General features: G+C 38.3%; 2 protein-coding genes across 3 annotated transcripts in view; one reads left to right on the top strand and one right to left on the bottom strand.

Annotated features, from left to right (window-relative positions):
- YEATS2 (YEATS domain containing 2) overlaps window positions 1-14,257 on the top strand; it is a 48,870-nt gene extending 34,613 nt beyond the window's left edge. The window contains exons 27-32 of one of the 2 annotated variants that reach the window (XM_058188319.1): window positions 2,269-2,348; window positions 6,810-7,008; window positions 8,172-8,398; window positions 9,298-9,372; window positions 10,023-10,096; window positions 11,976-14,257. In XM_058188319.1, the coding sequence (XP_058044302.1) occupies window positions 2,269-2,348; window positions 6,810-7,008; window positions 8,172-8,398; window positions 9,298-9,372; window positions 10,023-10,096; window positions 11,976-12,084 (764 nt within the window). In that variant the 3' untranslated portion in view covers window positions 12,085-14,257. The remainder of the gene's footprint in view (window positions 1-2,268; window positions 2,349-6,809; window positions 7,009-8,171; window positions 8,399-9,297; window positions 9,373-10,022; window positions 10,097-11,975) is intronic. The other variant, XM_058188316.1, reaches the window with a different exon arrangement.
- A 5,347-nt stretch (window positions 14,258-19,604) lies between these two features.
- Window positions 19,605-23,651, bottom strand: MAP6D1 (MAP6 domain containing 1). The gene is made up of 3 exons (XM_058188212.1): window positions 22,835-23,651; window positions 21,043-21,160; window positions 19,605-19,749 (listed from the first exon to the last, which is right to left on the bottom strand). The coding sequence occupies exons 1-3, from the start codon at window positions 23,419-23,421 to the stop codon at window positions 19,672-19,674; spliced, it is 783 nt and encodes a 260-aa protein (XP_058044195.1). The 5' UTR covers window positions 23,422-23,651; the 3' UTR covers window positions 19,605-19,671.
- Between the last annotated feature and the right edge of the window lie 62 nt (window positions 23,652-23,713).

Raw genomic sequence — 23,713 nt, 5'->3', positions numbered from 1 at the left:
GACACACAAGGAATTTGTCTTGGTGCATATGCTCTCAGTGTACATAAAAGAAAAGATACGTTCATCAAGGTACAACATTTACAACACAATTGATGATAATATATCAATATAAATCATAAGGATTGCCAGCAACAAGTTATAGTCATACAGTCATAAGTGGAAATTAAATTAATTACTGCAGATTCAGTAAATAGTCTGACAGTGTTGAGGGAATTATTTGTTTAGCAGAGTGATGGCCTTCGGGAAAAAACTGTTCTTGTGTCTAGTTGTTCTGGTGTGCAGTGCTCTATAGCGTCGTTTTGAGGGTAGGAGTTGAAACAGTTTATGTCCAGGATGCGAGGGATCTGCAAATATTTTCACGGCCCTCTTCTTGATTCGTGCAGTATACAGGTCCTCAATGGAAGGCAAGTTGGTAGCAATTATTTTTTCTGCAGTTCTAATTATCCTCTGAAGTCTGTGTTTTTCTTGTTGGGTTGCAGAACCGAACCAGACAGTTATAGAGGTGCAAATGACAGACTCAATAATTCCTCTGTAGAATTGGATCAGCAGCTCCTTGGGCAGTTTGAGCTTACTGAGTTGGCGCAGAAAGAACATTCTTTGTTGTCCTTTTTAATGATGTTTTGATGTTAGCTGTCCATTTGAGATCTTGCGATATGATAGAACCCAGAAATTTGAAGGTTTCTACTGTTGATACTGTGTTGTCAAGTATTGTGAGAGGTGGAAGTATGGAAGGGTTTTCCTAAAGTCTACCACCATTTCTACGGTTTTGAGTGTGTTCAGTTCCAGATTGTTTTGGTTGCACCACAAGGCTAGTCGTTCGACCTCTCGTCTATATGCGGATTCGTCATTGTCTCGAATGAGACCAATCACTGTTGTGTCATCTGCGAACTTCAGTAGCTTAACAGATGGATCATTGGAGATGCAGTCATTGGTATACAGAGAGAAGAGAAGTGGGGAGAGCACACAGCCTTGGGGGGCCCCTGTGCTAATTGTACGGGTATTTGATGTGATCTTGCTTAGCTTCACCTGCTGCTTCCTGTTTGTTAGGAAGCTTGTGATCCACTTACAAGTCTGTTCCGGTACCTGTAGCTGGTTTAGCTTAGTTAGAAGAATGTCTGGAATGATGGTATTGAATGCTGAACTAAAGTCTACAAAGAGGACCCTTGCATAGGTCTTTGGAGACTCAAGATGTTGTAGGATGTAGTGCAGAGCCATATTAACAGCATCATCTGTTGATCTATTTGCTCGGTATGCAAATTGCAAGGGGTCTAAAAGCGGATTCGTGATGGTTTTCAGGTAGGAAAGCACTAGCCTTTCAAAGGTTTTCATGACTACAGATGTTAGAGCAACTGGTCTGTAGTCATTCAGTTCCTTGATGGTGGGCTTCTTTGGCACTGGGATGATGGTAGAGCGTTTGAAGCAAGAAGGAACATAGCACATCTCTAGTGATTTATTGAAAATATGGGTGAAGATGGGGGCCAATTGGTCAGCACAGACTTTTAAGCAAGAAGGAGTTATCTTGTCTGGGCCTAGTAAAGATTACAGACATAGCAGCATTAAGTGTTCCAAGCACCTTTTTGAAATCACATACGAAGTAGTACATAATCATATATTCTCTGTAAAAAAAAATACATTATGAGAGAGTTGAATCAGGCTCCTAGCCCAAAGCCAACTCCTAATTTTTGCAGTGTTACCTAGATGAGCTTTTATCTTAACGATGAGGAAATTGCTGCTGAGTTATTCAGCTATGGCTGGCTTTATTTTCATCCACATGAAAATACATAAAATAGGTGGTTTAATAGCAAATGGCATTTACATACTGAGACTTGGTATTCCTGAAATAAACAAACCAATGCATGTGCCTGCTTTTCATACTGGGGTTCATTCAGGCTCCTGCTTTTCCCTTCTCCAAATCATTTCTAGCAATTTCTTTCTCAGATGTTTTTTATGTTCAGAGGCTTCCATCTTTCTGAGCAGTTCCAAAAGGCTAGAAAATTGTCTTATGTCACATATACCATCCCTGCTATTTACCTGTTATTCAAATAGCTATGGTAGTATCTCTTAATGTACTTTCTAATTTAGTATCTGTTTTAAATCAGAGTAAAAGACTTTTCAGTTTTTTCCTGAGGCACTTCCTGATAAGCAGCATATTTTGATTTAAACTTATGTTCTGAGAAGATATTCAGAAATAGCTTGCCATATAATATATTAATTTCCATGGTTATTAAAAATCTAAAGCTTTTGGTTTTCCTTTCTTTGTTTTTTTAGCTGAAGATGCCAATCCTTTCTGTGCCAGTTCTGTGGAACAATATTATACCTGGAATATTGGAAAACGAAGAGCTGCTGAGGTAATTTTAATATATTCTATAAAGCTGACTATCAGCCTCAGGGAAATGTATGACTGAAAGCTGTCCCTCAGAAATCTGGTGATTTTTAGAAAATAATTGACATTAAGAGATAAATGTGAAATATCAAGCTACAATAAAAAAAATAGAAACTAAGGATGGAAATGACTATGTTTAAATTAAAGGGTTTCAACAGAACAAAGGAAATAAGAGAAAACAAATTGATGATGATTTACAAATGTGGTGATTTTGAGAAATATATGTGATAAGTGGAGAAATAAGATAATGAAATGAAATAAGATTGGAGGTTAGGTCAGATGGTAATATTGATTATATATTAAATATTAAGTAAAGAAAAAATAAGTAGGGAAAAAAGGATATTATGGCAGAAATTGAAATATTAAATTATATTTGCGAAAGACTTACGTTATAAGCTGTATAAATTTTGACTCGGTCAATACTCTATTCAGAAAAAATGTACTGTTTGTTTATTTATTTATTTATTTATTTATTTATTGTTTATATTTATATACCGCCCTATCTCCCAAAGGACTCAGGGCGGTTTACAGGCATTTAAAAGCAATAAATACAATCTAAAAACAATTAAAAAACTTATTCAAAAGCCTAATAATTAAAAATATAAAAAAATTAAAACCCAAGTTAAAACCCACAAACTAAAATCTAACTCAGTCCTGCGCAGTTAAATAGGTATGTTTTAAGCTCGCGGCGGAAGGTCCGAAGGTCCGGAAGCTGACGAAGTCCTGGGGGCAGTTCATTCCAGAGGGTGGGAGCCCCCACAGAGAAGGCCCTTCCCCTGGGCGTCGCCAGACGACATTGCCTCGCTGACGGCACCCTGAGGAGTCCCTCTCTGTGAGAGCGCACGGGTCGGTGAGAGGTATTCGGTAGCAGTAGGCGGTCCCGTAGATAACCCGGCCCTATGCCATGGAGCGCTTTAAAGGTGGTCACACAAACCTTGAAGCGCACCCGGAAGGCCACAGGTAGCCAGTGCAGTCTGCGCAGGATGGGTGTTATACGGGAGCCACGAGGGGCTCCCTCTATCACCCGCGCAGCCGCATTCTGGACTAACTGCAGCCTCCGGATGCCCTTCAAGGGGAGCCCCATGTAGAGAGCATTGCAGTAATCCAGGCGAGACGTCACGAGTGCGTGGGTGACTGTGCACAGGGCATCTCGGTCCAGAAAGGGGCGCAACTGGCGCACCAGGCGAACCTGGTAGAACGCTCTCCTGGAGACGGCCGTCAAATGATCTTCCAAAGACAGCCGTTCATCCAGGAGGACGCCTAAGTTGCGCACCCCCTCCATCGGGGCCAATGACTCGCCACCGATGGTCAGCCGCGGATTTAGCTGACTGTACCGGGATGCCGGCATCCACAGCCACTCTGTCTTGGAGGATTGAGCTTGAGCCTGTTTCTCCCCATCCAGACCCGTACAGCCTCCAGACACCGGGACAGCACTTGATAGCCGTTGGGGTGGTCCGCGTGGAAAGGTACAGCTGGGTGTCATCCGCATACAGCTGATACCTCACGCCGAAACCACTGATGATCTCACCCAGCGGCTTCATGTAGATGTTAAACAGAAGGCGAGAGGATCGACCCTCGGCACCCCACAAGTGAGGCGCCTCGGGGTGACCTCTGCCCCTGTCAACACCTACTGCGACCGGTCGGAGAGATAGGAGGAGAACCACCGATAAGCGGTGCCTCCACTCCCAATCCCTCCAGCCGGCGCAGCAGGATACCATGGTCGATGGTATCGAAAGCCGCTGAGAGGTCTAATAGGACCAGGGCAGAGGAACAACCCCTATCCCTGGCCTCCAGAGATCATCCACCAACGCGACCAAAGCCGTCTCTGTGCTGTAACCGGGCGGAAACCGGACTGGAGCAGGTCTAGATAGACGGTTTCATCCAGGTGCAGGGAAACTGATATGCCACCATACTCTCTACAACCTTCGCCATGAGCGGGTTGGAGACCGACGATAATTACCTAAAACAGCGGGTCCAGGAAGGCTTCTTAAGGAGGGTCTCACCACCGCCTCTTTCAAGGCGGCCGGAAAGACACCCTCCACTAAAGAAGCGATCGTAATCGCCTGGAGCCAGCCTCGTGTCACCTCCTGAGTGGCCAGCACCAGCCAGGAGGCACGGGTCCAGTAAACACGTGGTGGCATTCAGTCTACCCAACAACCTGTCCATGTCCTCGGAGCCACAGGGTCAAACTCATCCCAGATAATGTCACCAAGACCACCCTCGGACGCCTCACCTGAGTCACCGCAATCTTGGTCCAACCGTCCCGGCTGAACGATTTTATCGTATAGATAACCGTTAAACTCCTCAGCACGTCCTGCAGCGGGTCATCCCGCTCCCCTGGTGAAGAAGGCAGTCACCCAGAACAGGGCGGCTGGGCGGTTATCTGCCGATGCAATGAGGGAGGAGGCGTAGCAACGCCTCGCTTCCTCAATGCCACTAGGTAAGTCCTTGTATAGGACTTCACTAGTGTCGATCAGCCTCTGAGCGGCTAGACCTCCAGGAACTCTCTAGGCGTCTTCTCCGCGCTTCATCCCCTCAGCTCCTCGGAGAACCAGGGGCGGTTGGGACCTGCGCCGGGTCAGAGGCCGCAAAGGCACGACACGATCTAAGGCCCCGCGCGGCCCGTTCCCAGGCCGCAACAAGTTCCTCAGGCGTGCCGTGAGCCAGACCCTCAGGAATGGCCCAAGCTCCGTCCGGAACCTCTCCGGGTCCATCAGGCGCCTGGGGCGGGACCCATGCATCGGCTCCGTCTCCCTGCGGTGTTGGGTGGCGGTCAGAAAGTCTAGGCGAAGGAGAGAGTGATCTGACCATGACAAAGGTTCGATGACTATTTCCTTTAAGTCCAGATCTCTCAACCACTGACCAGAGACAAAAATCAAATCGAGTGTACCACCCCCAGTGTGGGTAGGGCCATCAACTACTTGCGTCAGGTCCAAGGCCGTCATGGAAGCCGTGAACTCCCGAGCTGCTGTCGATGACGAGCCGGAAGAAGGCAAGTTAAAGTCCCCCATGACTAAAAGTCTGGGGGTTTCAACTGCCACCCCAGCAAGCACCTCCAGGAGCTCGGGCAGGGCAGCTGTCACGTAGCAAGGAGCCAGGTACGCGACCAGCAAGCCCATCTGACATCTATGGCCCCACTTCACAAGGAGGGATTCACACCCGACAATCTGAGGTACAGTGGTCTCCCTCGGCTCCAGACTCTCTCTAATCACAACCGCCACCCCGCCACCCCTACCCTGGGCTCTCGGCTGATGAAATGCCCGGAAACCTGGTGGGCACATCTGCACCAGGGGCACGCCCCCTTCTGCGCCCAACCAGGTTTCCGTAATGCCTATAAAGTCCGCGGCACCCCCCTGAATAAGGTCGTAAATTAGGGGGGCCTTATTGGCCACGGACCGTGCATTACATAACATCAGCCGAAGGCCCAGGCTCTGAGGGTCTTGACTATCCGGGGAACGGGAGAAGTCTGGGGGCTCGGGGCGCGCGATCGCCTGCAAATATCGAGCGCGCGCCCCCTTAACACGATCCGAGCCCCCGCTTCCGCCAAATCTGCCCCTCCCCCAAACCGTGCAAATAGCGCCACCCTCCACCAATGGAACCTGAAATTTGTTTGTATGTTTTAAAAAAAATTAAAAAAAGAAATCTGGTGATTTTTAAAATCCCTAGAAATTATTAAAAATTTATCACTTGCATTTAATACATAGCCATTTTTGCAGAGATTTACTAATACTTGGCTAAATAAAATGTAACTGAACTTAAATTTCCATGTCCTGTCTTAACATTATACAATCCAGATCTTTTGTGTGATAAAATACCAATTTTTTCCCATTGTTGCCTTTATGTTGTCATACTTCCAAGGGTTTTTTAATTTGCTTTTAATATCTCTTTTCTGCTTGACAAAATGACTCTTCTGTTGTGAGCACCGTGATGAAAAATGAGGAAGCATTCCTGGATAGATTGTACTGTCCTCTGATGTAACAAACTGAAAACAAAAAATTGAATTTGCCCTAAAAGTTTTCAATTCCTGAGCTTTTAGAAGCATAGAAGTGTAACTGTTTATTTGATGTTATTTTTGTTCTTATTTATTAGATGTACCCTATTTTAGAGCCACAAAGACAAAATATAGAATGGCTAGAACTGTGAAATCATTTATTTACAGAAGTCATCTGTTTTGAACAATTTCACATGTGCACACAGACATATGCACGCAGGTTCCATTGTTGCTGTATGTGACTTTGACCAGCAGCAATTAAGCAGTGGAGGATCACCTGGTCACCATCTGGGAGATAACAATTATCTACAGTTTTTTACTTAGCTCTTACAATGTATACAGATCCATTGATATCAAAGATTATAATGTAACTACAGTGAAAGATATACATAACTGATTCTGTTTAACTGGTTTTTCTTCTTTTTTCATCTGCAGTGGCAAAGAGCCTTGACAATACGTAAACTCCTTCAAGAAATCATAGAAAAGTATCCTAAATTTCACAGCATTGTGCCTCTGAAAACAAAGCAAGTTGTACACTGGTGTCGCTTCCATGGCTATACACCACCTGATCCAGAAGCTTTTAGGAATGAGGATTCCATAGAGGATGTGCTGACACAAATAGACAATGAGCCAGGTAAAAAGTCTAGTTTCAGAACCTCAAAGGGTTTATTTTGGCATAATTTGTAGAATGAAAATAGATTATAGGATTAGGTTTCCATCTTTGTCTCCTGATGCCACTATTAGTTTTGCCTGGATGAGTCAATATATGTTTCTAGGATCATGTATAAAAATGCTATATTTAACAGTTTTCCTATAAAGTGGGGGATTGTCTTCTGGTTATTTGGGACTGCTTGGGGAAGTTCAAGAGAAATGAGTGAATGAATCAGTGAATGAATCAGTGAATGAATCAGTAAATAAAATAAATATTATTTTGGTCCTGAAACAAGGGAAATATGATAAACTGATTTTTTTTAACCCAGTGGTATGGACTACTCATCATAGTTGTCAGGGACATATTAATATTCTTATTAGTGACTGTTACATAAATAGAAATAGATACAGATATACATTCATATAGAATAGAATGGAATGGAATGGAATTGAATGGAATTGAATTGAATTGAATTGAATTCTTTATTGGCCAAGTGTGATTGGGCACAAGGAATTTGTCTTGGTGCATACGCTCTCAGTGTACATAAAAGAAAAAATACATTCGTCAAGAATCATAAGGTGCAACATTTAATGATAGTCATGGGGAACAAATAAGCAAGCAAATCATATTAGGAAACAGTCAATATAAATCTTAAGGATACTGTCAGCGTTCCAGAAAACAGGAGAAAGTGGCAACGTGTGGAAGCCTTCGGCCTAGTATGGCTTCCAAAACTGATAGATACCAGCAATAAGGTTACAGTCATACAGTCATAAGTGGGAAGAGATGGGTGATAGGAACGATGAGAAGATTAATAGTAATGCAGACTTAATAACTGATTTGGCAGTATTGAGGGAATTATTTGTTTAGCAGAGAGATGGTGTTCAGGGAAAAAATCAATTTATTGAATTGAGTGTGTTCCATTTCTTCAACTCCAAAACTAACAATTCTGAATTTACAAATATTTTTTGTTAATATTGTTAATGGTTTCTCTTTTGATATAATGATTGAAACTTGAAAGATATATGATGATAGTAGAGGATTGGGAGTTTAGGTTTCTGGTTTTCATTTGCAATGAACTGCATGTCACTTTATATAAATTATTTGCTAATCCTGTCTTCTGTGCCTAATTGCTTTACATGGAAAAGAATGCTCATCTTCTTATACCACTGGGGAAGAGCTATGTCGAAAGCTTATGGAACTAGAGCAACTTCTTAAACAAGAATCTGACAATGATGAGGAAGTAGACATTCTTAACATTACTGAACCTCTGAAAATAAACATTAAAAAGGAACAGGAAGAGACACAAGAAGAGGCCAAATTCTACTTAGCACCACAGTCTGCATCAGAGTATGTGCGTGAGACTGCTCAACAGGTAAATAAAATAATTTTTAAAAGATAACTTTTTCATTATCTTGAGGTTTTTAGAGTGTAATATATGTAATATTTAGAATGGTTGCAAGTTGCCTTACTTTAATAAGCTAGAAGGTCTTGAATACCCTTTTATAGTTTTGTTCCCCAATTGCTTTCATAGTTGCTAATAAAAATGTTCAGTTCTAGGAAATAAGGATCACAAACTTGCTGCAGAGCTATCAGTCATCAGACTTAAAACCCCAGCTAAGCACTCAAACATTCTTCTATAATCAGCATTATCTGGACCCCAAAGTAATTGGTTCAAATTCTTACATGGTGGGGGGTAGGGGGGACTGTCTGCAGTTGCATTAAAAAACAGCAAATGTTGAATTTTAAATTCCATAATCCTCCTACCTTTTTATAATAATTTTAGTCTACCTGAAGTGCCAAAGTTGCAAGATTCCTTTCCGAAGATAAAGTAGAACTGAATATGATTCATCTTATCTGCAGGCACACATACAAACATACATCAAATCCATATGTATTTAGTGATTCTTCAGTTTACAAATTCAGAATCCTATTTCAAATATTTGTGAATCCTATCAGAAATATTTAGGAAGTGTAATTTTAAAGCAGCCTAGTACCTAGGCATCAGAAGAAAAACTTTTTGTTATTTTTACACATGATAATCCAATTCTATTCTGTTTAGAATGGCTGCATTTTGTACAGCAAACTTACTAAGGATAGTTTTAAAGTTTTGGAACAAAATGTTAATTTTCCAATGACTACAATTCTATAAACATACAGCAGTCTATGCCTGTGAATTTTAGGTGTAACTGTTATCACCAGTTCTAAGAGTTAACTTCTGAAGAAGGTGCAGATCTGTGAAGTTAATTATGAACATATCGTCTTATTTTATAGGTAGGAATTTCCTTTCCACCTGTGGAACTTCATAAAAATATATATGCTTTTATAATAGAAGATATGATTTTAAAGGTAAGCTGTTAATAAAATTCTTAATGTTAAAGTAGTCTTAATCATAGAGAAATTAAATACAGAGGTTTAACTTAAGCTGTGAGAGGTATTGGCTGCAGGCAGAACAAGGATAATAGTGTCTTGTGGTGTCTTTATTTTAATAATAATTTATAGGTTATTGAATGTATTAAGCTGTCAAATCAAAAGGCTCAAAGTAGCATACAGCAATATTGTAGTAATACAAAACCAAATGCAGATATAATACATTGGGGGGGATATAAAAATTTTCCACAACCTAACTTTGACCAGTTGGGATTACACAGTTGGGAGTTGGACAATTGCTGGACTTTTGCACCTGGTATTGGAGAAGCCAGTTTTCTAGAGGAGAGTATGACTGGGAGTAGACAAACCTCCAGGAGATGGTATTCCAGCAGATAGGAATAGAAGCAGCAACAGAGAAGAAGCCATTTTATTTGATGGGATCCAGAGCTTTCTCAATGTTGTTTCTGAATTTGTAGAAGGATTTGAAGAAATGCACCGTAGGCTACTTCGGTAAACAAGTTTTAGTTTATACACAGGATTCTGAGGTATGAAATACTCTGAAATATGTCCTCTGTTACTTAAAAACATTATCAATGTTTACATTATTTCTGAAATGCATTCTACAACAGGCTACAGAACAGTTGGTCAGTGACATTCTAAGAGAAGCACTGGCGATTGGTTACCAAGCAGCTCCTCGAAACAGGTATACTTGTTTAACTTTCACATCTACATTCTAAATATATCTATATTAACTGACTCAAGGTTGACTCAGTTTTCCATCCTTCCCGAGGCTGGTAAAATGAGGACGCAGATTGTTGTGGACAATATGCTGTCTCTGTAAACCACTTAAAGAAGGCTGTAAATCACTGTGAAGCGGTATATAAGTTTAAGTCCTATTGCTATAACAGGAAAACTGATACAAAGATAGAAGAAAAAGAAAGAGTAGAAGATGCAGGCTATTGTTATTGCTATTCTTGAAATAATAAAGATATAAGATAAAGTGAGAAAATTGGATGAATACAGTCTGGGTCCTCATTTTACTGATTTCAGCAGGATGGAAGGCTGAGTCAACCTTGAGCCAGTGAGGCAGTCAGCAGAATTAGCCTGCAATACTGCATTCTAACTACTGCTCCATCATAGCACTAAAATAAACAAAAGATAGTTGGCATCCCTCACTTATTCCTCTTTGTATCTCACTGAGTTTTGTTAAATCTTCAACAACAATTAACAGACTAACAGAGTTGGAAGGGATCTTGGAGGTCTTCTAGTCCAACCCCAGCTCAAGCAGGGACCCTATACTGTTTCATTCCTATACCATTCTTATACCATTATTTGTACTTTCTCTGAAGTAGAAATCAATCTTATCCATTTTATAAAGTTCTCTCCAAAGTTCATATCTTCCACTATTCCTATCCTTGTCATTTTGATTGCCAAATTGTGTTCTGGGAACTGCAAATAAGGTACAAATCCAGATTCTACATTCCCCTGCTTTAGAGAAAATGAATTATAATTAAATAGCACTACTAAATATAGTAGATTTCCAAGAGACTCATGAGCCTCTTGTGGCTCAACAGGCTAATGCAGTCTGTTATTAACACAGCTGCCTGCAATTACAATTACTGCAGGTTCGAGTCCCACCAGCCCAAGGTTGACTCAGCCTTCCATCCTTTATAAGGTAGGTAAAATGAGGACCCAAATTGTGGGGGGGCAATACAAGTTGACTTTGTATATAATATACAAATGGATGAGACTGTTGCCTTACACAATGTAAGCCACCCTGAGTCTTTGGAGAAGGGCGGGATATAAATTCAAATTAAAAAAAAAAAAGCAGGGACAAGGTATTGTTCCATGTTTTGGCTCAATCATTTTGTGTTTCGGATTTTATACCCTCTCCCAATATTATGTTAGAAGCTGTTTTTGAAACTGAGCAGTTCTTAACAATGGTTTCACTGGCCATGGCAGAAAAAAAAGCAGGGGAATATGGAAGTCCTGAATGACGTCCTCAGATTTTATCCTCAGAAATGGCTTGAATGAGATTGTTGCTCAGTATAAATAATTTGCTTGCCATGTAGAAATTCCCAGGTTCATCCCTCATTTTTAATTGGTAAGGAATCGAGGCAAATGAAAGAAAAGACAGGCTCTTGTTATCAGTCAAAGTAAAATATAATTGGATTTGATATACAGAATACTTTTACATGATATAAAATAATTTTTATATTCCTATATGATCTGTTTTAAATATGTAGATAATTTTTAAACTATGTCTATGTAGGTTTTTTTAAATTAAGTACTGCTTATATAATTGTAAGGAAGCTGAAATAGTTATTTACTGATACTTGAAGCAATTGTTTATTATGATAACTATAGTGCATTTAAAGCACATGTATAGCTGTCTTTATTTGCCTGATATTCCAGAAATATTGGAACACAAATCTCTATCTGCTGCTCATTGTACTAACAGGTAGTACAATCCAACAAGTCTGGAGGACATCAGGCTGGGGAACTGTTGTTATTGTTGCTTCATCAAGTAGCATATATCTAAGTGCTTCAAGGGTTACATTTTATCTGCATTTTCTCTGCAGGATTCCAAGAGAGATTACAATGATGAACATTCACCAAGCTATCTGTAACATTCCCTTTCTGGACTTCCTTACAAATAAGCATATGGGAATACTGAATGATGAACAGTGATGTGACTGAAAAAGCTACATAAAGCTTGAGTAAAGATAATGGCCCAAATTCCTTGTGTCCAGATGCCTGTTTACATTGTAGAGACTAAGTTCACTTGAGTGCTACAAATCAATGTTTCAACCAAGTTTTTTTATTTTTAAAAATAAAGCATTTTTAAATATTTTTTTAAAAAAACACTTTTTTAAAAATCAATTTTAAGTTCACCTGTCAGATATTAGTGGCAGCTGGCTCTAAATATGCTGTGAAAGTTAAAATATAGCATACCATGATTTAAGTTGCAAGTTTAGCATGGAAGTTACTTATCACAGAAAGTTTTCAGTAATAATTTTGCAGTTTAATATAACCTGTGGATATGGATTGGCAGCCTCTGGGATTGAGATTAAATGGATAAGTATAATGATAGACTAGTTCAGATATAATACTAATCTATAGTATTCTGTTGAAGGAACGAGTCTTGCTTTTCCCTAGGTTCATATATTTCTGTTCTTTAAATGGACATGGTCACAAGGAGAAGTTGGAGCCTTTTACTGCAGTTTGCTATATCATTTTAACTGGAATTAATCATGTTAAAGTAGCAAAACTTTAGGGAATAGGGTGAGATAATTCTCAAAGTTGATTAAAGTGAAATTGACTTCAAATTGTTATGTTATATCCTCACTGAGAAGCTTTTGGGATTTAATAGGCTTCCTTTTCAGTTGTATTGTCAGGAAGCTTTATTTGCTGAAAATAAATCTAAACAAAAAAAAAACCCTACATAACAGTGATAATATAATAAAAATAACCTGATGTTCTGAGTTAGCAAAGCAGATATTCATAAAATCTTACCCTTTAAAATGTGTGGTATTTCAGGTTTGACTTATAGTTTGGGCATATCTTCATTGGAAAGTGAGAGATTTGCTATTATATTAGACGGATATGTATTATACTATTTTAACTTCATTGACTGAAACAGTCTAATTCTACACCCTACATTTTTTTTCCGAGAATAGCTCCTTCAAATACTTGAGGACTATTTTTGTCCATGTTGATTACCAACTTAAACCCTTATCATATGTACTATAATGTATAATTGTGTGATATACCTTTACAATAAATTTTCTTTATTAAGTACAGTAAGATGGGACTACTTGGTTTGTTTTATTTACTGCTTCGTGTTTATGCTGTTTTCATCTTTATCCTCATTGCATGTTAATTCAGGCTCTGCCATTCCTGTTTCTGCACTAATCTTTTACTGTTCCCATTTTTATTGAGAGAAATTGCTGATTAGTAGACAATTTACCCTAAATTGAGTTATGTAGAAAAATATACAAAACTAAAAATACTCTGAAAAAACAATATTCATATTATCTTCATTTTCAGTTTTTAAAGTGAACAAGGAAAACGAAGGAGTGACTTATGTACTATTTTTCACACCCAAGTTTCTTACATGAAAAGAGATGGTTGCAATTTCCACTTTCTCAAGCCAAGCTGCATATTCAAAACTCTCACTAAAATATAATATGGGAACTGGATTTGACATGGTATGTTGTACTATATTACTACAGTACTACCGTCATAATCATCATAATTCAAAAAGAGCAAAAACATTTAACAGAATTAGTAATACAATGTCAGAGCCAGCATTCTCTGGACGAGCCTCTGTGATTACCCCTTTTAATAAAGTTTACATGGTATTTTGCGTGTCTCAGCATTAGAGCCATGAGAAAAATAAAAGAATGCTACATCAGAGCTATACTTATTGACTTCACTTTACCTGTAACCCATCTGGTCACTGTTACATTTGTGGCCTCTAAATCTGGGCAGTTCTATAATTTGCTGATTATTTGTTGTGCTCAAGTAATTTGTATATTACACTCAAATATATATATGCTCAGAAGTATATTCCATACAAGGTACATGCTGAACACATTCCTTGAACTGTACACAGAACTCCATATCTAACAGAAGTCACCACACTATTCTGGTGGCAGCAAGGATATATGATAAATCTGGTAGGAAAAGTCTTTGGCGCTTCTTTAAAATTATTTAGCCTAAATATTGAGGTTTGCGTACATAGTTCAATCAAGAATTCTGTACCTCATATGTAGAGTCAATATTTAGTTATTTCTTTTAACTTAACAGGCATTTTGTATGTAAGTAATGAACTATAAGAGCTTTTTTCCCCTTAAAAGCAAGCCCCCCCCCTCCTCCCCATCAATGTTAACAATTCATACTACCAAATCACAGTGATGGCTGCAGAATGAATATTGCCATAGCAACTACATTCTAGCTTAATAAAATGGCAGGGTGCTTCATTTACTTAAAATATATATTGCATGGGATTAAGTATCACTGTTTATATTCAATGCCAGGCTACATGTACCAAAAGTCAGGCCCTACTGACCAATCACAAAATGTTTTATTAATATTGTTTCAGAGAAATATTACCTTACTTAAAACGTTCAAAATCAATGCATCAAATAATCAATGAAATGTTTAGAATAAAATGGCAACCAATTTGAATATTTAATGTAATTTATATAATAAATTGTCCATGGGGATGGACTTTTGGTACACCCTGTATATATTCCACAGTATCCCTATATTTCCATGAACTTTCTAGGCTACTAGGTAGACAATGATTTCATGGTCAGCCTTATAAAGTTTTGTTACATTTACTATCCTAATTTTGGTTAGACTTTGTAATATTGGCTATAATGTTATTTCCATTTAATCAATAAAATGCTTTCCATTTTCTGTATTATGTCTGTGTTTTATATGACTTGTGGTTACAATAAAAGATTCTTACAGCTATGCAATCATTACATGATGCATAAAGCTAATGCATTAAGAAATTTCTATATTTTCAGGATGTTCTTGGGTTGGTTTTTTTCTTTTTAAATTAATATCTGTGATCTATTTACACAGTTTCAACTATTGCTTGATCATACTGTTTTCTATAAAAGGTACTGGGGAGAATGAGACATATCCTTTATCAAAACAACATTTCATGTCTTTATCAACCATTTTGATAGTTCTTTAAAAAAATATTTTTCTGCAGCAAAATTGTAACAGGTAAGTAACGTACCTGTTGCTATTTTTATACTTGAAACATATCAAGCAGCTATAAATAAGCACCAAATGCTTACTAATACTCATCATGAACCAATTTGCACCTGTATCCCCATACTAAGAATATGTTGAGTTTGCCTTCAATATTATTCCTTACATTTTAAAATTTCAAAAATTGTCATTGGATGTAGCCAGAGAACCCAAAATAAAAAACTGATATATCTTACCTGTTTGGAATATCCAGTTATCGAAACTGACATCATAATGAGTGACAAAGGCACAACACTTGGCGATAGGTTGTTGATCCATATATACTTTAATATCCTCTATCCTTCTATGTTCCTTTCTGGACCTAAATTGATTTTATCATCCATGAGCCAGAACTTTACTATGCTTCCTATTTTGAAAATATGTATAGATTGCATTTTACAGAATCTTCCTGCTTTTCTCAGCAAGAGTTTGACTCTAAACACTACATAAAAAGCAAAGAAGACCTAATACATCTAATTATTAGAAACCGTTGCCTATATGGACCTGCTTCTCTGAATTCAAAGAAGAAGGTCCCAGAATTAGACAGCACCCAGGAAGTTCCTATTGAGCAATGTTTACAGAATTCCAAGAAAATCAGTTATTTCATCAGATGGAAAGGGCAACAGATTAAGAACATGCCCAGATTACATAGAATGTGAGTGGGGGGAATGCATTCCTAGTTCCATGTTAGAAAGGAGAGTACAGAATGTAGGAAAATATTTAGAGTTTCCCACTCTGGATAGATAAGATCAGGAAGCACAGTATATGACACTTTATATTATTGTTCTTCTGTGTAAACTTAGTTCATCAAAATATTTCATTATTCAAATGATTTCCATTACACCAAAACTACAGCAGAAAGAATGTGTAGACAAAAATACATTTTAATAAATTATCTAATTCCATAAAATACAAATATCATGTTCTGCCATATTTTTTCTTTAAGAAATAAAATAACTAACCAAGTAGGCAGTGTGATTTTCTTTTCTCCATTTGGCAAAAGTCAGGCTTACAAATAATTAAACCAATTAATGTTCAAAGAAATTAGATCAGTCAAGCAAAATTAGTAGGAATTTCACCTAGAAACATTAAACATGCAAGGATTGCAATTTGGAACGTGTTTCTACAAATTGTACCTTCCCATTCCTCCTAATCCATTCAGTGTGTTGGATTCATCTGACAAACTGGCCTTGTGACTATTGAAGGAACAATGTTGTCATTTACCTTCTAGACAAGTATCTCATTATTGTGATTGTTCCAAAAGGGGGAGAGGGAACATGCTCAAAGAGATTTTGAAACTACAATTCTCAAGCAGCAGGCCCTTTATTGTAAGGAAAAACGATTGCTACATAAAATATTGTCAAAAGCGGTTTATGATATGGCCCTAGTGGAAGGCAAGAGAGCCTCTTATTTAAAGAACGAAAAACCACAACAGGTACATACCCTTAAGACCTTTCTGATAATATAAGTAACATTTTCTTAGATCTTAGCTGAATGATTTAAATTTTTGTGAAAAAACAACTTGCTGCAGCCAATTTTCTCCAAATTATACAGTACTTGTACTTCTGTTTATATGTGAAAAATTGGCTGCATGTTATTTGCCACATTTTAAACTAGGGAATGTTAAATATGAATTTTTCATACTTATAAAATTTGCAAGGGTCTTGTGTACTGTATACCCAGAAATGGGACATCACTGGGCTAGATGAGAAGCCTAACCTGAATCAGAAATTTCATATGCCCATCAAAAGCTTACACAAGTATACTGGAATCAGCAACAAACTATGATTGTAACTTCTGCAAAAGTAAATGAAACAATGCATTAAGGTAGTGTGATTATTATGTTAAACCCTGTCTTAAATATATGCAATATTAGGAATGAATGAGAATTAAAAACTAGTGTATTTAAAATGTCTAAGCAAAAATTACAATACTGTACAAAAATGCTCTTCCAAAATAATGAAAAAGTAAAATTGTCTCTGAAAATTACACTATAACATATATAACACATAATTCCTTAGCAACAAGCAGTAATTTTGCTTTTTCAAGGCAAATAAGTTCTAATTTGCATACTCAAAAACTATGAATGTTAAATAAAATATTAACCATGCACTCTTTTTTTCCTTTGGAATTTTTTTCCTATTTACAATATTTACATACACATTAAATAAATTATCTTGGCCATTGCTTTAATGTGTGGCCTAGTGCAATATTCAATATTTAACCCAAACTAGTAAGGGCTATTAGCCCCCAAGAAAATGTGAATTGCCTCTGTTCTGCCTTTGAGGAGTTTTCTTTCCAGAGTTTAATAACTGAATTCTCACTGAAATTGAGCCTTCAGGAAAACATTATCAGGACTGAAAAAAACTTCCAGGAAAAAGTGTGCTTTCAGTTAATTCTAAGCACATAAGTTATGGGTTATTGATGAGGCTCTGATCCTCTGGCTGTGTGTTGCATTTTTACCTGTGTTTCTTATTTAGTCTACATTGATATAAACAACCTGCTCTGTATAATGGGAGAGCATAAGTAAATAAAGCAACCTCACTTTTAAAACATCCAGTTTTCATTTCATAGCATGATTTAGGGATTTGACTTAGAAAAGAAACAGGATGGTTTGTAATACTTCTTAATACTTCTGTATGACCCACTTTTTAAACTTCACAATAAAACCTAGACTTTCATTTGGGAATGTGTTGATGTGGGTGGTTACAGACGGCTATATGTTGGTCATACAGCCATAAAGGAGCTTGCACCTTGACTCTCATGACCAACAACAGGACTCGAGAAAACAGCCTAGGGAAAAAAATGAACCAAAGATAAGAAAGCCATAAGTAAAGGGAACACCTTCACCAAAAGAAAAAAAAACAATATTGACAAGCAATCTCTTGAAGCAAAATATGATATTAAAGGTTTCTGAAGAAAGTATATAATTGGCCTAATAGTATCAAGCCTCTAGTTTTTCCTTTTCTTCCAGAAATACAAAAAAGCCAACCAACATTTGATTGGAAGCAATTGTTGCTTCCTCTACTCTTCCCTGGTCAGAACCCACCTGGAGCACTGCATCCAGTTCTGGACAGCACAAAGGAGAAGGGCAAATTGGAGTGAGATCAGAAGAAGGTTACAAAGATGGTTTGGATTCTGGAAATCAAGCCCTAAATGCTGAGTGAACACTGAGGTACAGTGAAAGGATCTAGATATGTTTAGCTGACAACAGAGGCTACTGAGATGAGACAGGAACAGTCTTCATATATTTTAAAGAAAGATCACTATCTGAGTCTAGCTATCAATAAACAGTGGTTGGGTCACCATTTATCAGAAATGGTCTAGGACTAGATGACCTTTGAGCTAAATTCCAACAGTTAAATGCTATGTAACAAGCAAGGGAAGATAGAAAACCACATTAAGTAACTCAGAATGAATACTATATGCACGGTTTCTGCCTTGGCTCTGCTCAGCCAAATTTGATCCAACACGGTTGGGGTGGTCTAGTAGTTCCTTTAAGTAAACAATGCCATTTTTGGGACTCTTGAGGTGCACCTTCTTTGCTGTACCACCTGCCCTCTGGAATGAGATTCCCCTCCCCAGAGATCTGAATGGCCTCCACTCTGCTGCTTTGAAGATCCCTGAAAAACTGGCTTTGTTACTGAAGTCCCATTCTGGGTCATGTGGGTTTACTTTGTTCTTCTATCTTTTGTTCTTTGTTTTTATCATGTATTATTTCATTGTTCTTCATGTTTTTAACCTATGAACTTCCCAGAGTTTTCGGGAGTTGGGCTATGTAAAAAATTTAAAAATGAAATAAAATAATGAAATTAAATTTAAAAAATAAAAAAGAAGAGTTGATCTCTGTAGGTGTTTGTGTTTAAATAACTTGAGAAGTGGCTGAAGGACATAAGTGATTAAAGCTATTCAGCCCAACTGCACTTTCATTCCTATGAATTACTTTAATTACTTTTACAAAATAATTGTAATTAAAATAAAACAAAACTCACATTTATGGATTCTCTGTAATGTAATGATTCTCAATAATATGGCATTAAAATGTCTGTAAAAGGATGAAACTCATTTAAAAATAGTGAAAAGAAGTAACAAAATTCAAAATCTATCCTAATTGTTTTAGGGACCCCTTAGTAAAATGACCATGAATTAATGGAGATGGAAAATTAATGATGCATTTTATACAATGTATTTTTTTCTTAAGAATCAGCATACTGCTTAGAAGCCTTTTTCCTGGCTAAAGATAGTGTTTCAAATGGTAACCAAATCTACCTAATGGTAATGAGGAGCTGTGAATCTAGGTCATTCTTTCCAGTTAGTTAGACTATCTTCAATTCAAATTCAAGTATTTATGATTTACATATTCATATTAGATTCATGAACTCTGATAATTACTATGTCTTCTTTTAATAATCCTTTACTTTTATCTCACCAGCACTTACAAAGTTGCATAGCTGTTCATTTTCACAACCTTAAGCTGGTTGAACAGAAAATGATCATGATCCAGATTCATATACTGAGAATGTGAGATGGCGCCTGGAAAACAGCAGAAGGATTTGAAGAAAACTTTGTCTTTGCTTCTGGAATCTAGAGACGAAAAAGAAAAGACATGGGGGACTGGTTGTAATACTGGGAAATGATGGATATTGTATCCTAATAATATACCTACAGAATGATTGCTTGAGGAAAACTGACCTACATTATTTGATAGCATTTCTCCTGTTAAAGGAATTAAAAATATTATTTCCTGCACATGGCGTGCCAGCATGAGGATGATCTATTTGGCCACCAGATAAGTAATGCATTTAAACGGAATTTGACTTGTCAGTGATGCCCATATGCAAGTACCAGGGAGCTGGAGGGAACAGATAATCCCTTAAAATCTGTTATCATGTTTCGAATTACAGATTTTATTCAGATTCCTCCTTGAAAGATTTTTTTTGAATTAATGGAGTTAAAATAGGCTATAATTTAAGCTTCTTCGAACCCAGCAAACAGTTCCCCAGATATCCACACATAAAAACTTACATAATATCTCAAGCCCTTATATTCATGACATTTAAGTTATTGCTTATGAACATATATTTATATTGTGGTTGACAGTTTTAGTTTGAGGTAAAATCCAAACTAAATATTCTGATGCCAGTAGAAATAGTCTTGTGCACATGTAATACCAAGGCACAAAATGATGATTTACGGATACATAAGGCACAATATGCTGAATTATGAACTAATTCAGTCATTAGGGATTAATATGCATGCACACTTTTCATCACTATTATGTTTTCAAGAACTGTATCTTTGCAAAATATTAAGTATAAGCATGACCATTATTAATGGATAATAATTGATATAAGACAACGAGGAAACAAATTTCAACAAATACAAGAAAGTTATATTAATTTTGGTAGGTGTTTGGCTGATTTCAAGAGAAAAGGTCACTGAGCTAAATGTGATCTATTTTAAAGCATAGATATTATGGCAAAGGATTGTGCTGCATACAATTAAATCTTAAAAGTTCAAGGTATATCCTGACCTTGTTTTGGTAATAATTCCATGAATGAACAAGTGGCTCCAAACGAGGATATGTTTAAAACAAGAGGACCCAGAGATTATTATTGCTTAAATTGGGATTCATTTCAACGTAAATGGATAGTGTCCATAGGACTGCTGCTAAATCAAGACACCTTTCCTGACTTCTATTTCTATTGATTCCCAAATTTCTATTAATATTTATTTATTAATAGTTATTAAATGTATTAATATGTATTAGTATGCATTGCTTTGAAGCATTTCTTTCAAAACATACCATTTTTTTAAAGGGTCTGTTTTCTACTGATCAAATTTTAGCAAATTTCTGCATTTTGTAAAGCACATTACCTTAAAGTCTGACTTGTAGCTAGATTCTTGCACAAAGTGATCTTCTGGAATAATGAACCCTTGTGTTGTCTTTGTAGGCCTGGATCGTTTTCCTGCAGACCATGGGTGATATTCATGTCTAAAATTAATTTGCAAAATGAACCTTAAGTTGATGTTGCTGCTTTGAAAAAGAAAAGGCAAACTAAATACGTTTTCCCATCATATACAGAAAGTTAGAAAAGTACTTCACTAAATTATTCCATTTAATGTTAAATACATATATGTATTTCAATTATATAATGTTGATTTGTGAGTAACATTTAAGGTATTTTTAGAAAGAAAATGTTGAAAGGATTAGGGTTGCTTAGGAGAGCACATAGTCATTGTAAGACTGCCTTGTCTGAAACCTGTATGTGTATCAGTGGTTGAACTCTGGAAATCACATTCCATCAGAATATGATGCCTTTCATGGACATTCATAGTAGGAGGAAAGATTGATATATGCATTGTGACTGCACAATTCAAATTCTGACCCTTTTGTACTTTCATTGTAACATCATATAGCAGTATGTAGGATGTGGAGCTTCTGTCCTGATACTATTACTGTTAACCCTGATTCCTGAGCTATTTCACATATTATTATTTAATAAGCATTTGTGTATAAGAAAAGATTAGTTGATAATTGCTGTGTAAAGATAGACTAGATGCCTAATGGACCTTGTTTTTCAAGCAAAGGCAACAAGTTCACTGCAATCAAATTTAACTTGAGGTAACAATACAGACAGAGCCATGTTTTCTTGATTATGGTGTGAAAGCAGCATGCCACTGCCTGTACTCAGGATTTTTTCCCCAGTTTTTTCCTACCTAGGCCTGAGCTCTTCAAGTAATCTCAGATCCAAATATTAACCAACGAAGAATTCTTTCACAATGAAGAATGGTTAAATGCTACAGATGTATTAAAGAAGTTGGACCAAGACAGGAGTCATTCAGGTTTCAACTTAGCTATGAAAGTCAGTGGGTGACTTCAGCCCATTTATTTCTATATTAAATCTAATATATTGTCCATGTTCACTATAAAACTAATATGTTTAGGAGAGAGGATTCCGTGCATTGCTTTAAGCTTTCTGAGAAAAGCCAAGATATAAATATCATAGAATGTAAATTACATGTAACATAAAAGACTAAATACAATGCAGGATCCACTGAAAGTATATTTCATAGTGCCAATTTGGTTACATATATACTGATAAAGAAAACAAAAAATGATGTACTGACCTTCCACCATGACAGCGAACCCACTTGAGCTCTTGGAGAAAGGACAGGACATTAATCTAAATAACAACATGCTCAGTATATATTTGTGATAAAATGTCTAACTCACCTGGGAACATGAAGGATGAAGCACAACTGGCACGGAAGGAGCAAAGCCATTGGGAAAAGATTCCCCAGTGAGGGGACAGGGAAAACATGAGAAACTGACTCTGCCTTAATTCTGCTACAGAAGAGCTGGAGAATTGCTTGGTCAGGCTTTCAAGATTGTTACATTACCCTACTATCAATAAAGTTATCTCCAGAATTCTAGTGGTTCTTATTTCCTGAGTTTGTCTGCCTTGAAAGACTTGAGCATATTCAGCAGTTGGTTACCCATATGCATATATGCATGCATGCATGCATGCATACACACACACACATATCGGTTCATACATACATATATAATCTGTTGGGGCCTGAAGAGATGGAGCAATGTTGTGCCTTGAAGTCAAGCCTGCAGCCAGGGAGAAAATAGACCACAGACAAAAATTCAAGGAGTTACCTGTAAGAAGTCCTGGCGATACCTGGAGGCGAGGAGGAAGGCCACACCTGTCTGGAGCCAACGTCCTTATTGCTCACCTCCTGCCTTGCCGCCGGCAGCACGTACACGCGAGACCCTGCCAGGATGTCAGCGTGGGGAGAGGCGGCAGGGGCTCCCGCGGCCGGAGGTGCCCGCGTGGGTTCAGCTTTCCGACACTCCCCAAGCCAGGGCAGGGTGTCTCTCTTCTGCAGCGGCCACGCTCGAAAATCCTGCTGGTACTGAGTCTCTGCGGCGAAGGGCTCCTTCCGGTGCCTGCCCCCGCTTTTTTTCGACGGCCTCTTGACAACGACCAGGTTGTCCCGCAACGAGGGGGCGGACGCGGAGACCGGCAGGGCAGAGGCTGCCCGCGGAGGGGCTTGGGGTCGGCTGCTGGCGGTGCCTCCGGACGGGACCCGGGGCTGCTGAGGGCTGCCTCCAGCGCCCGCTTCCGCCCCTTCTTCGATGTCGGAGTAATTGTGGATGGTGAGCGGCACGGCCAGATCCGACTTGTCCAGCTGGTTCCAGAAGCGCGCCAGGCAGCACACTCGGCTGATGCAGGGCCAAGCCATGGCGGCAGCACCGCGCGAGGATGCAGTGATAGATACCGGGACCCGGGGGTGGGGTGGGGGTGCCTCAGCGGAGGAGGGGGATGTTCTGCAGCACGCCAAGTGGCTTCCCCGGCTGAGAGTTACTTCCAGCTCGCTTCTCGGTATCAGGCTCCCCCACCCCCACCCACCCCGCTCATACCACACTTTGGTCAATCGGTTTTCTTTCAGAAGCTAGCAAACACGTGATAATAGCTCAGTCATTCATTCCCATCCCCATCCCTACCCGGGGTGACAGAAGGAGCTTAATGCACCA

Source organism: Ahaetulla prasina, chromosome 6 (assembly GCF_028640845.1).
Source record: "Ahaetulla prasina isolate Xishuangbanna chromosome 6, ASM2864084v1, whole genome shotgun sequence".
Lineage (NCBI taxonomy): Eukaryota > Metazoa > Chordata > Lepidosauria > Squamata > Colubridae > Ahaetulla > Ahaetulla prasina.
This window is presented reverse-complemented; position numbering and strand designations above follow the sequence as displayed.

Coding starts and splice junctions, on each gene's coding strand:
- MAP6D1 (XM_058188212.1), bottom strand. CDS start 23,421: ATGGCTTGGCCCTGCATCAGCCGAGTGTGCTGCCTGGCGCGCTTCTGG. Junction 21,161..22,834: donor ATCGCCAGGACTTCTTACAG/GTAACTCCTTGA, acceptor AATTAATTTTAG/ACATGAATATCACCCATGGT. Junction 19,750..21,042: donor GCTACAAGTCAGACTTTAAG/GTAATGTGCTTT, acceptor TTTCGTCTCTAG/ATTCCAGAAGCAAAGACAAA.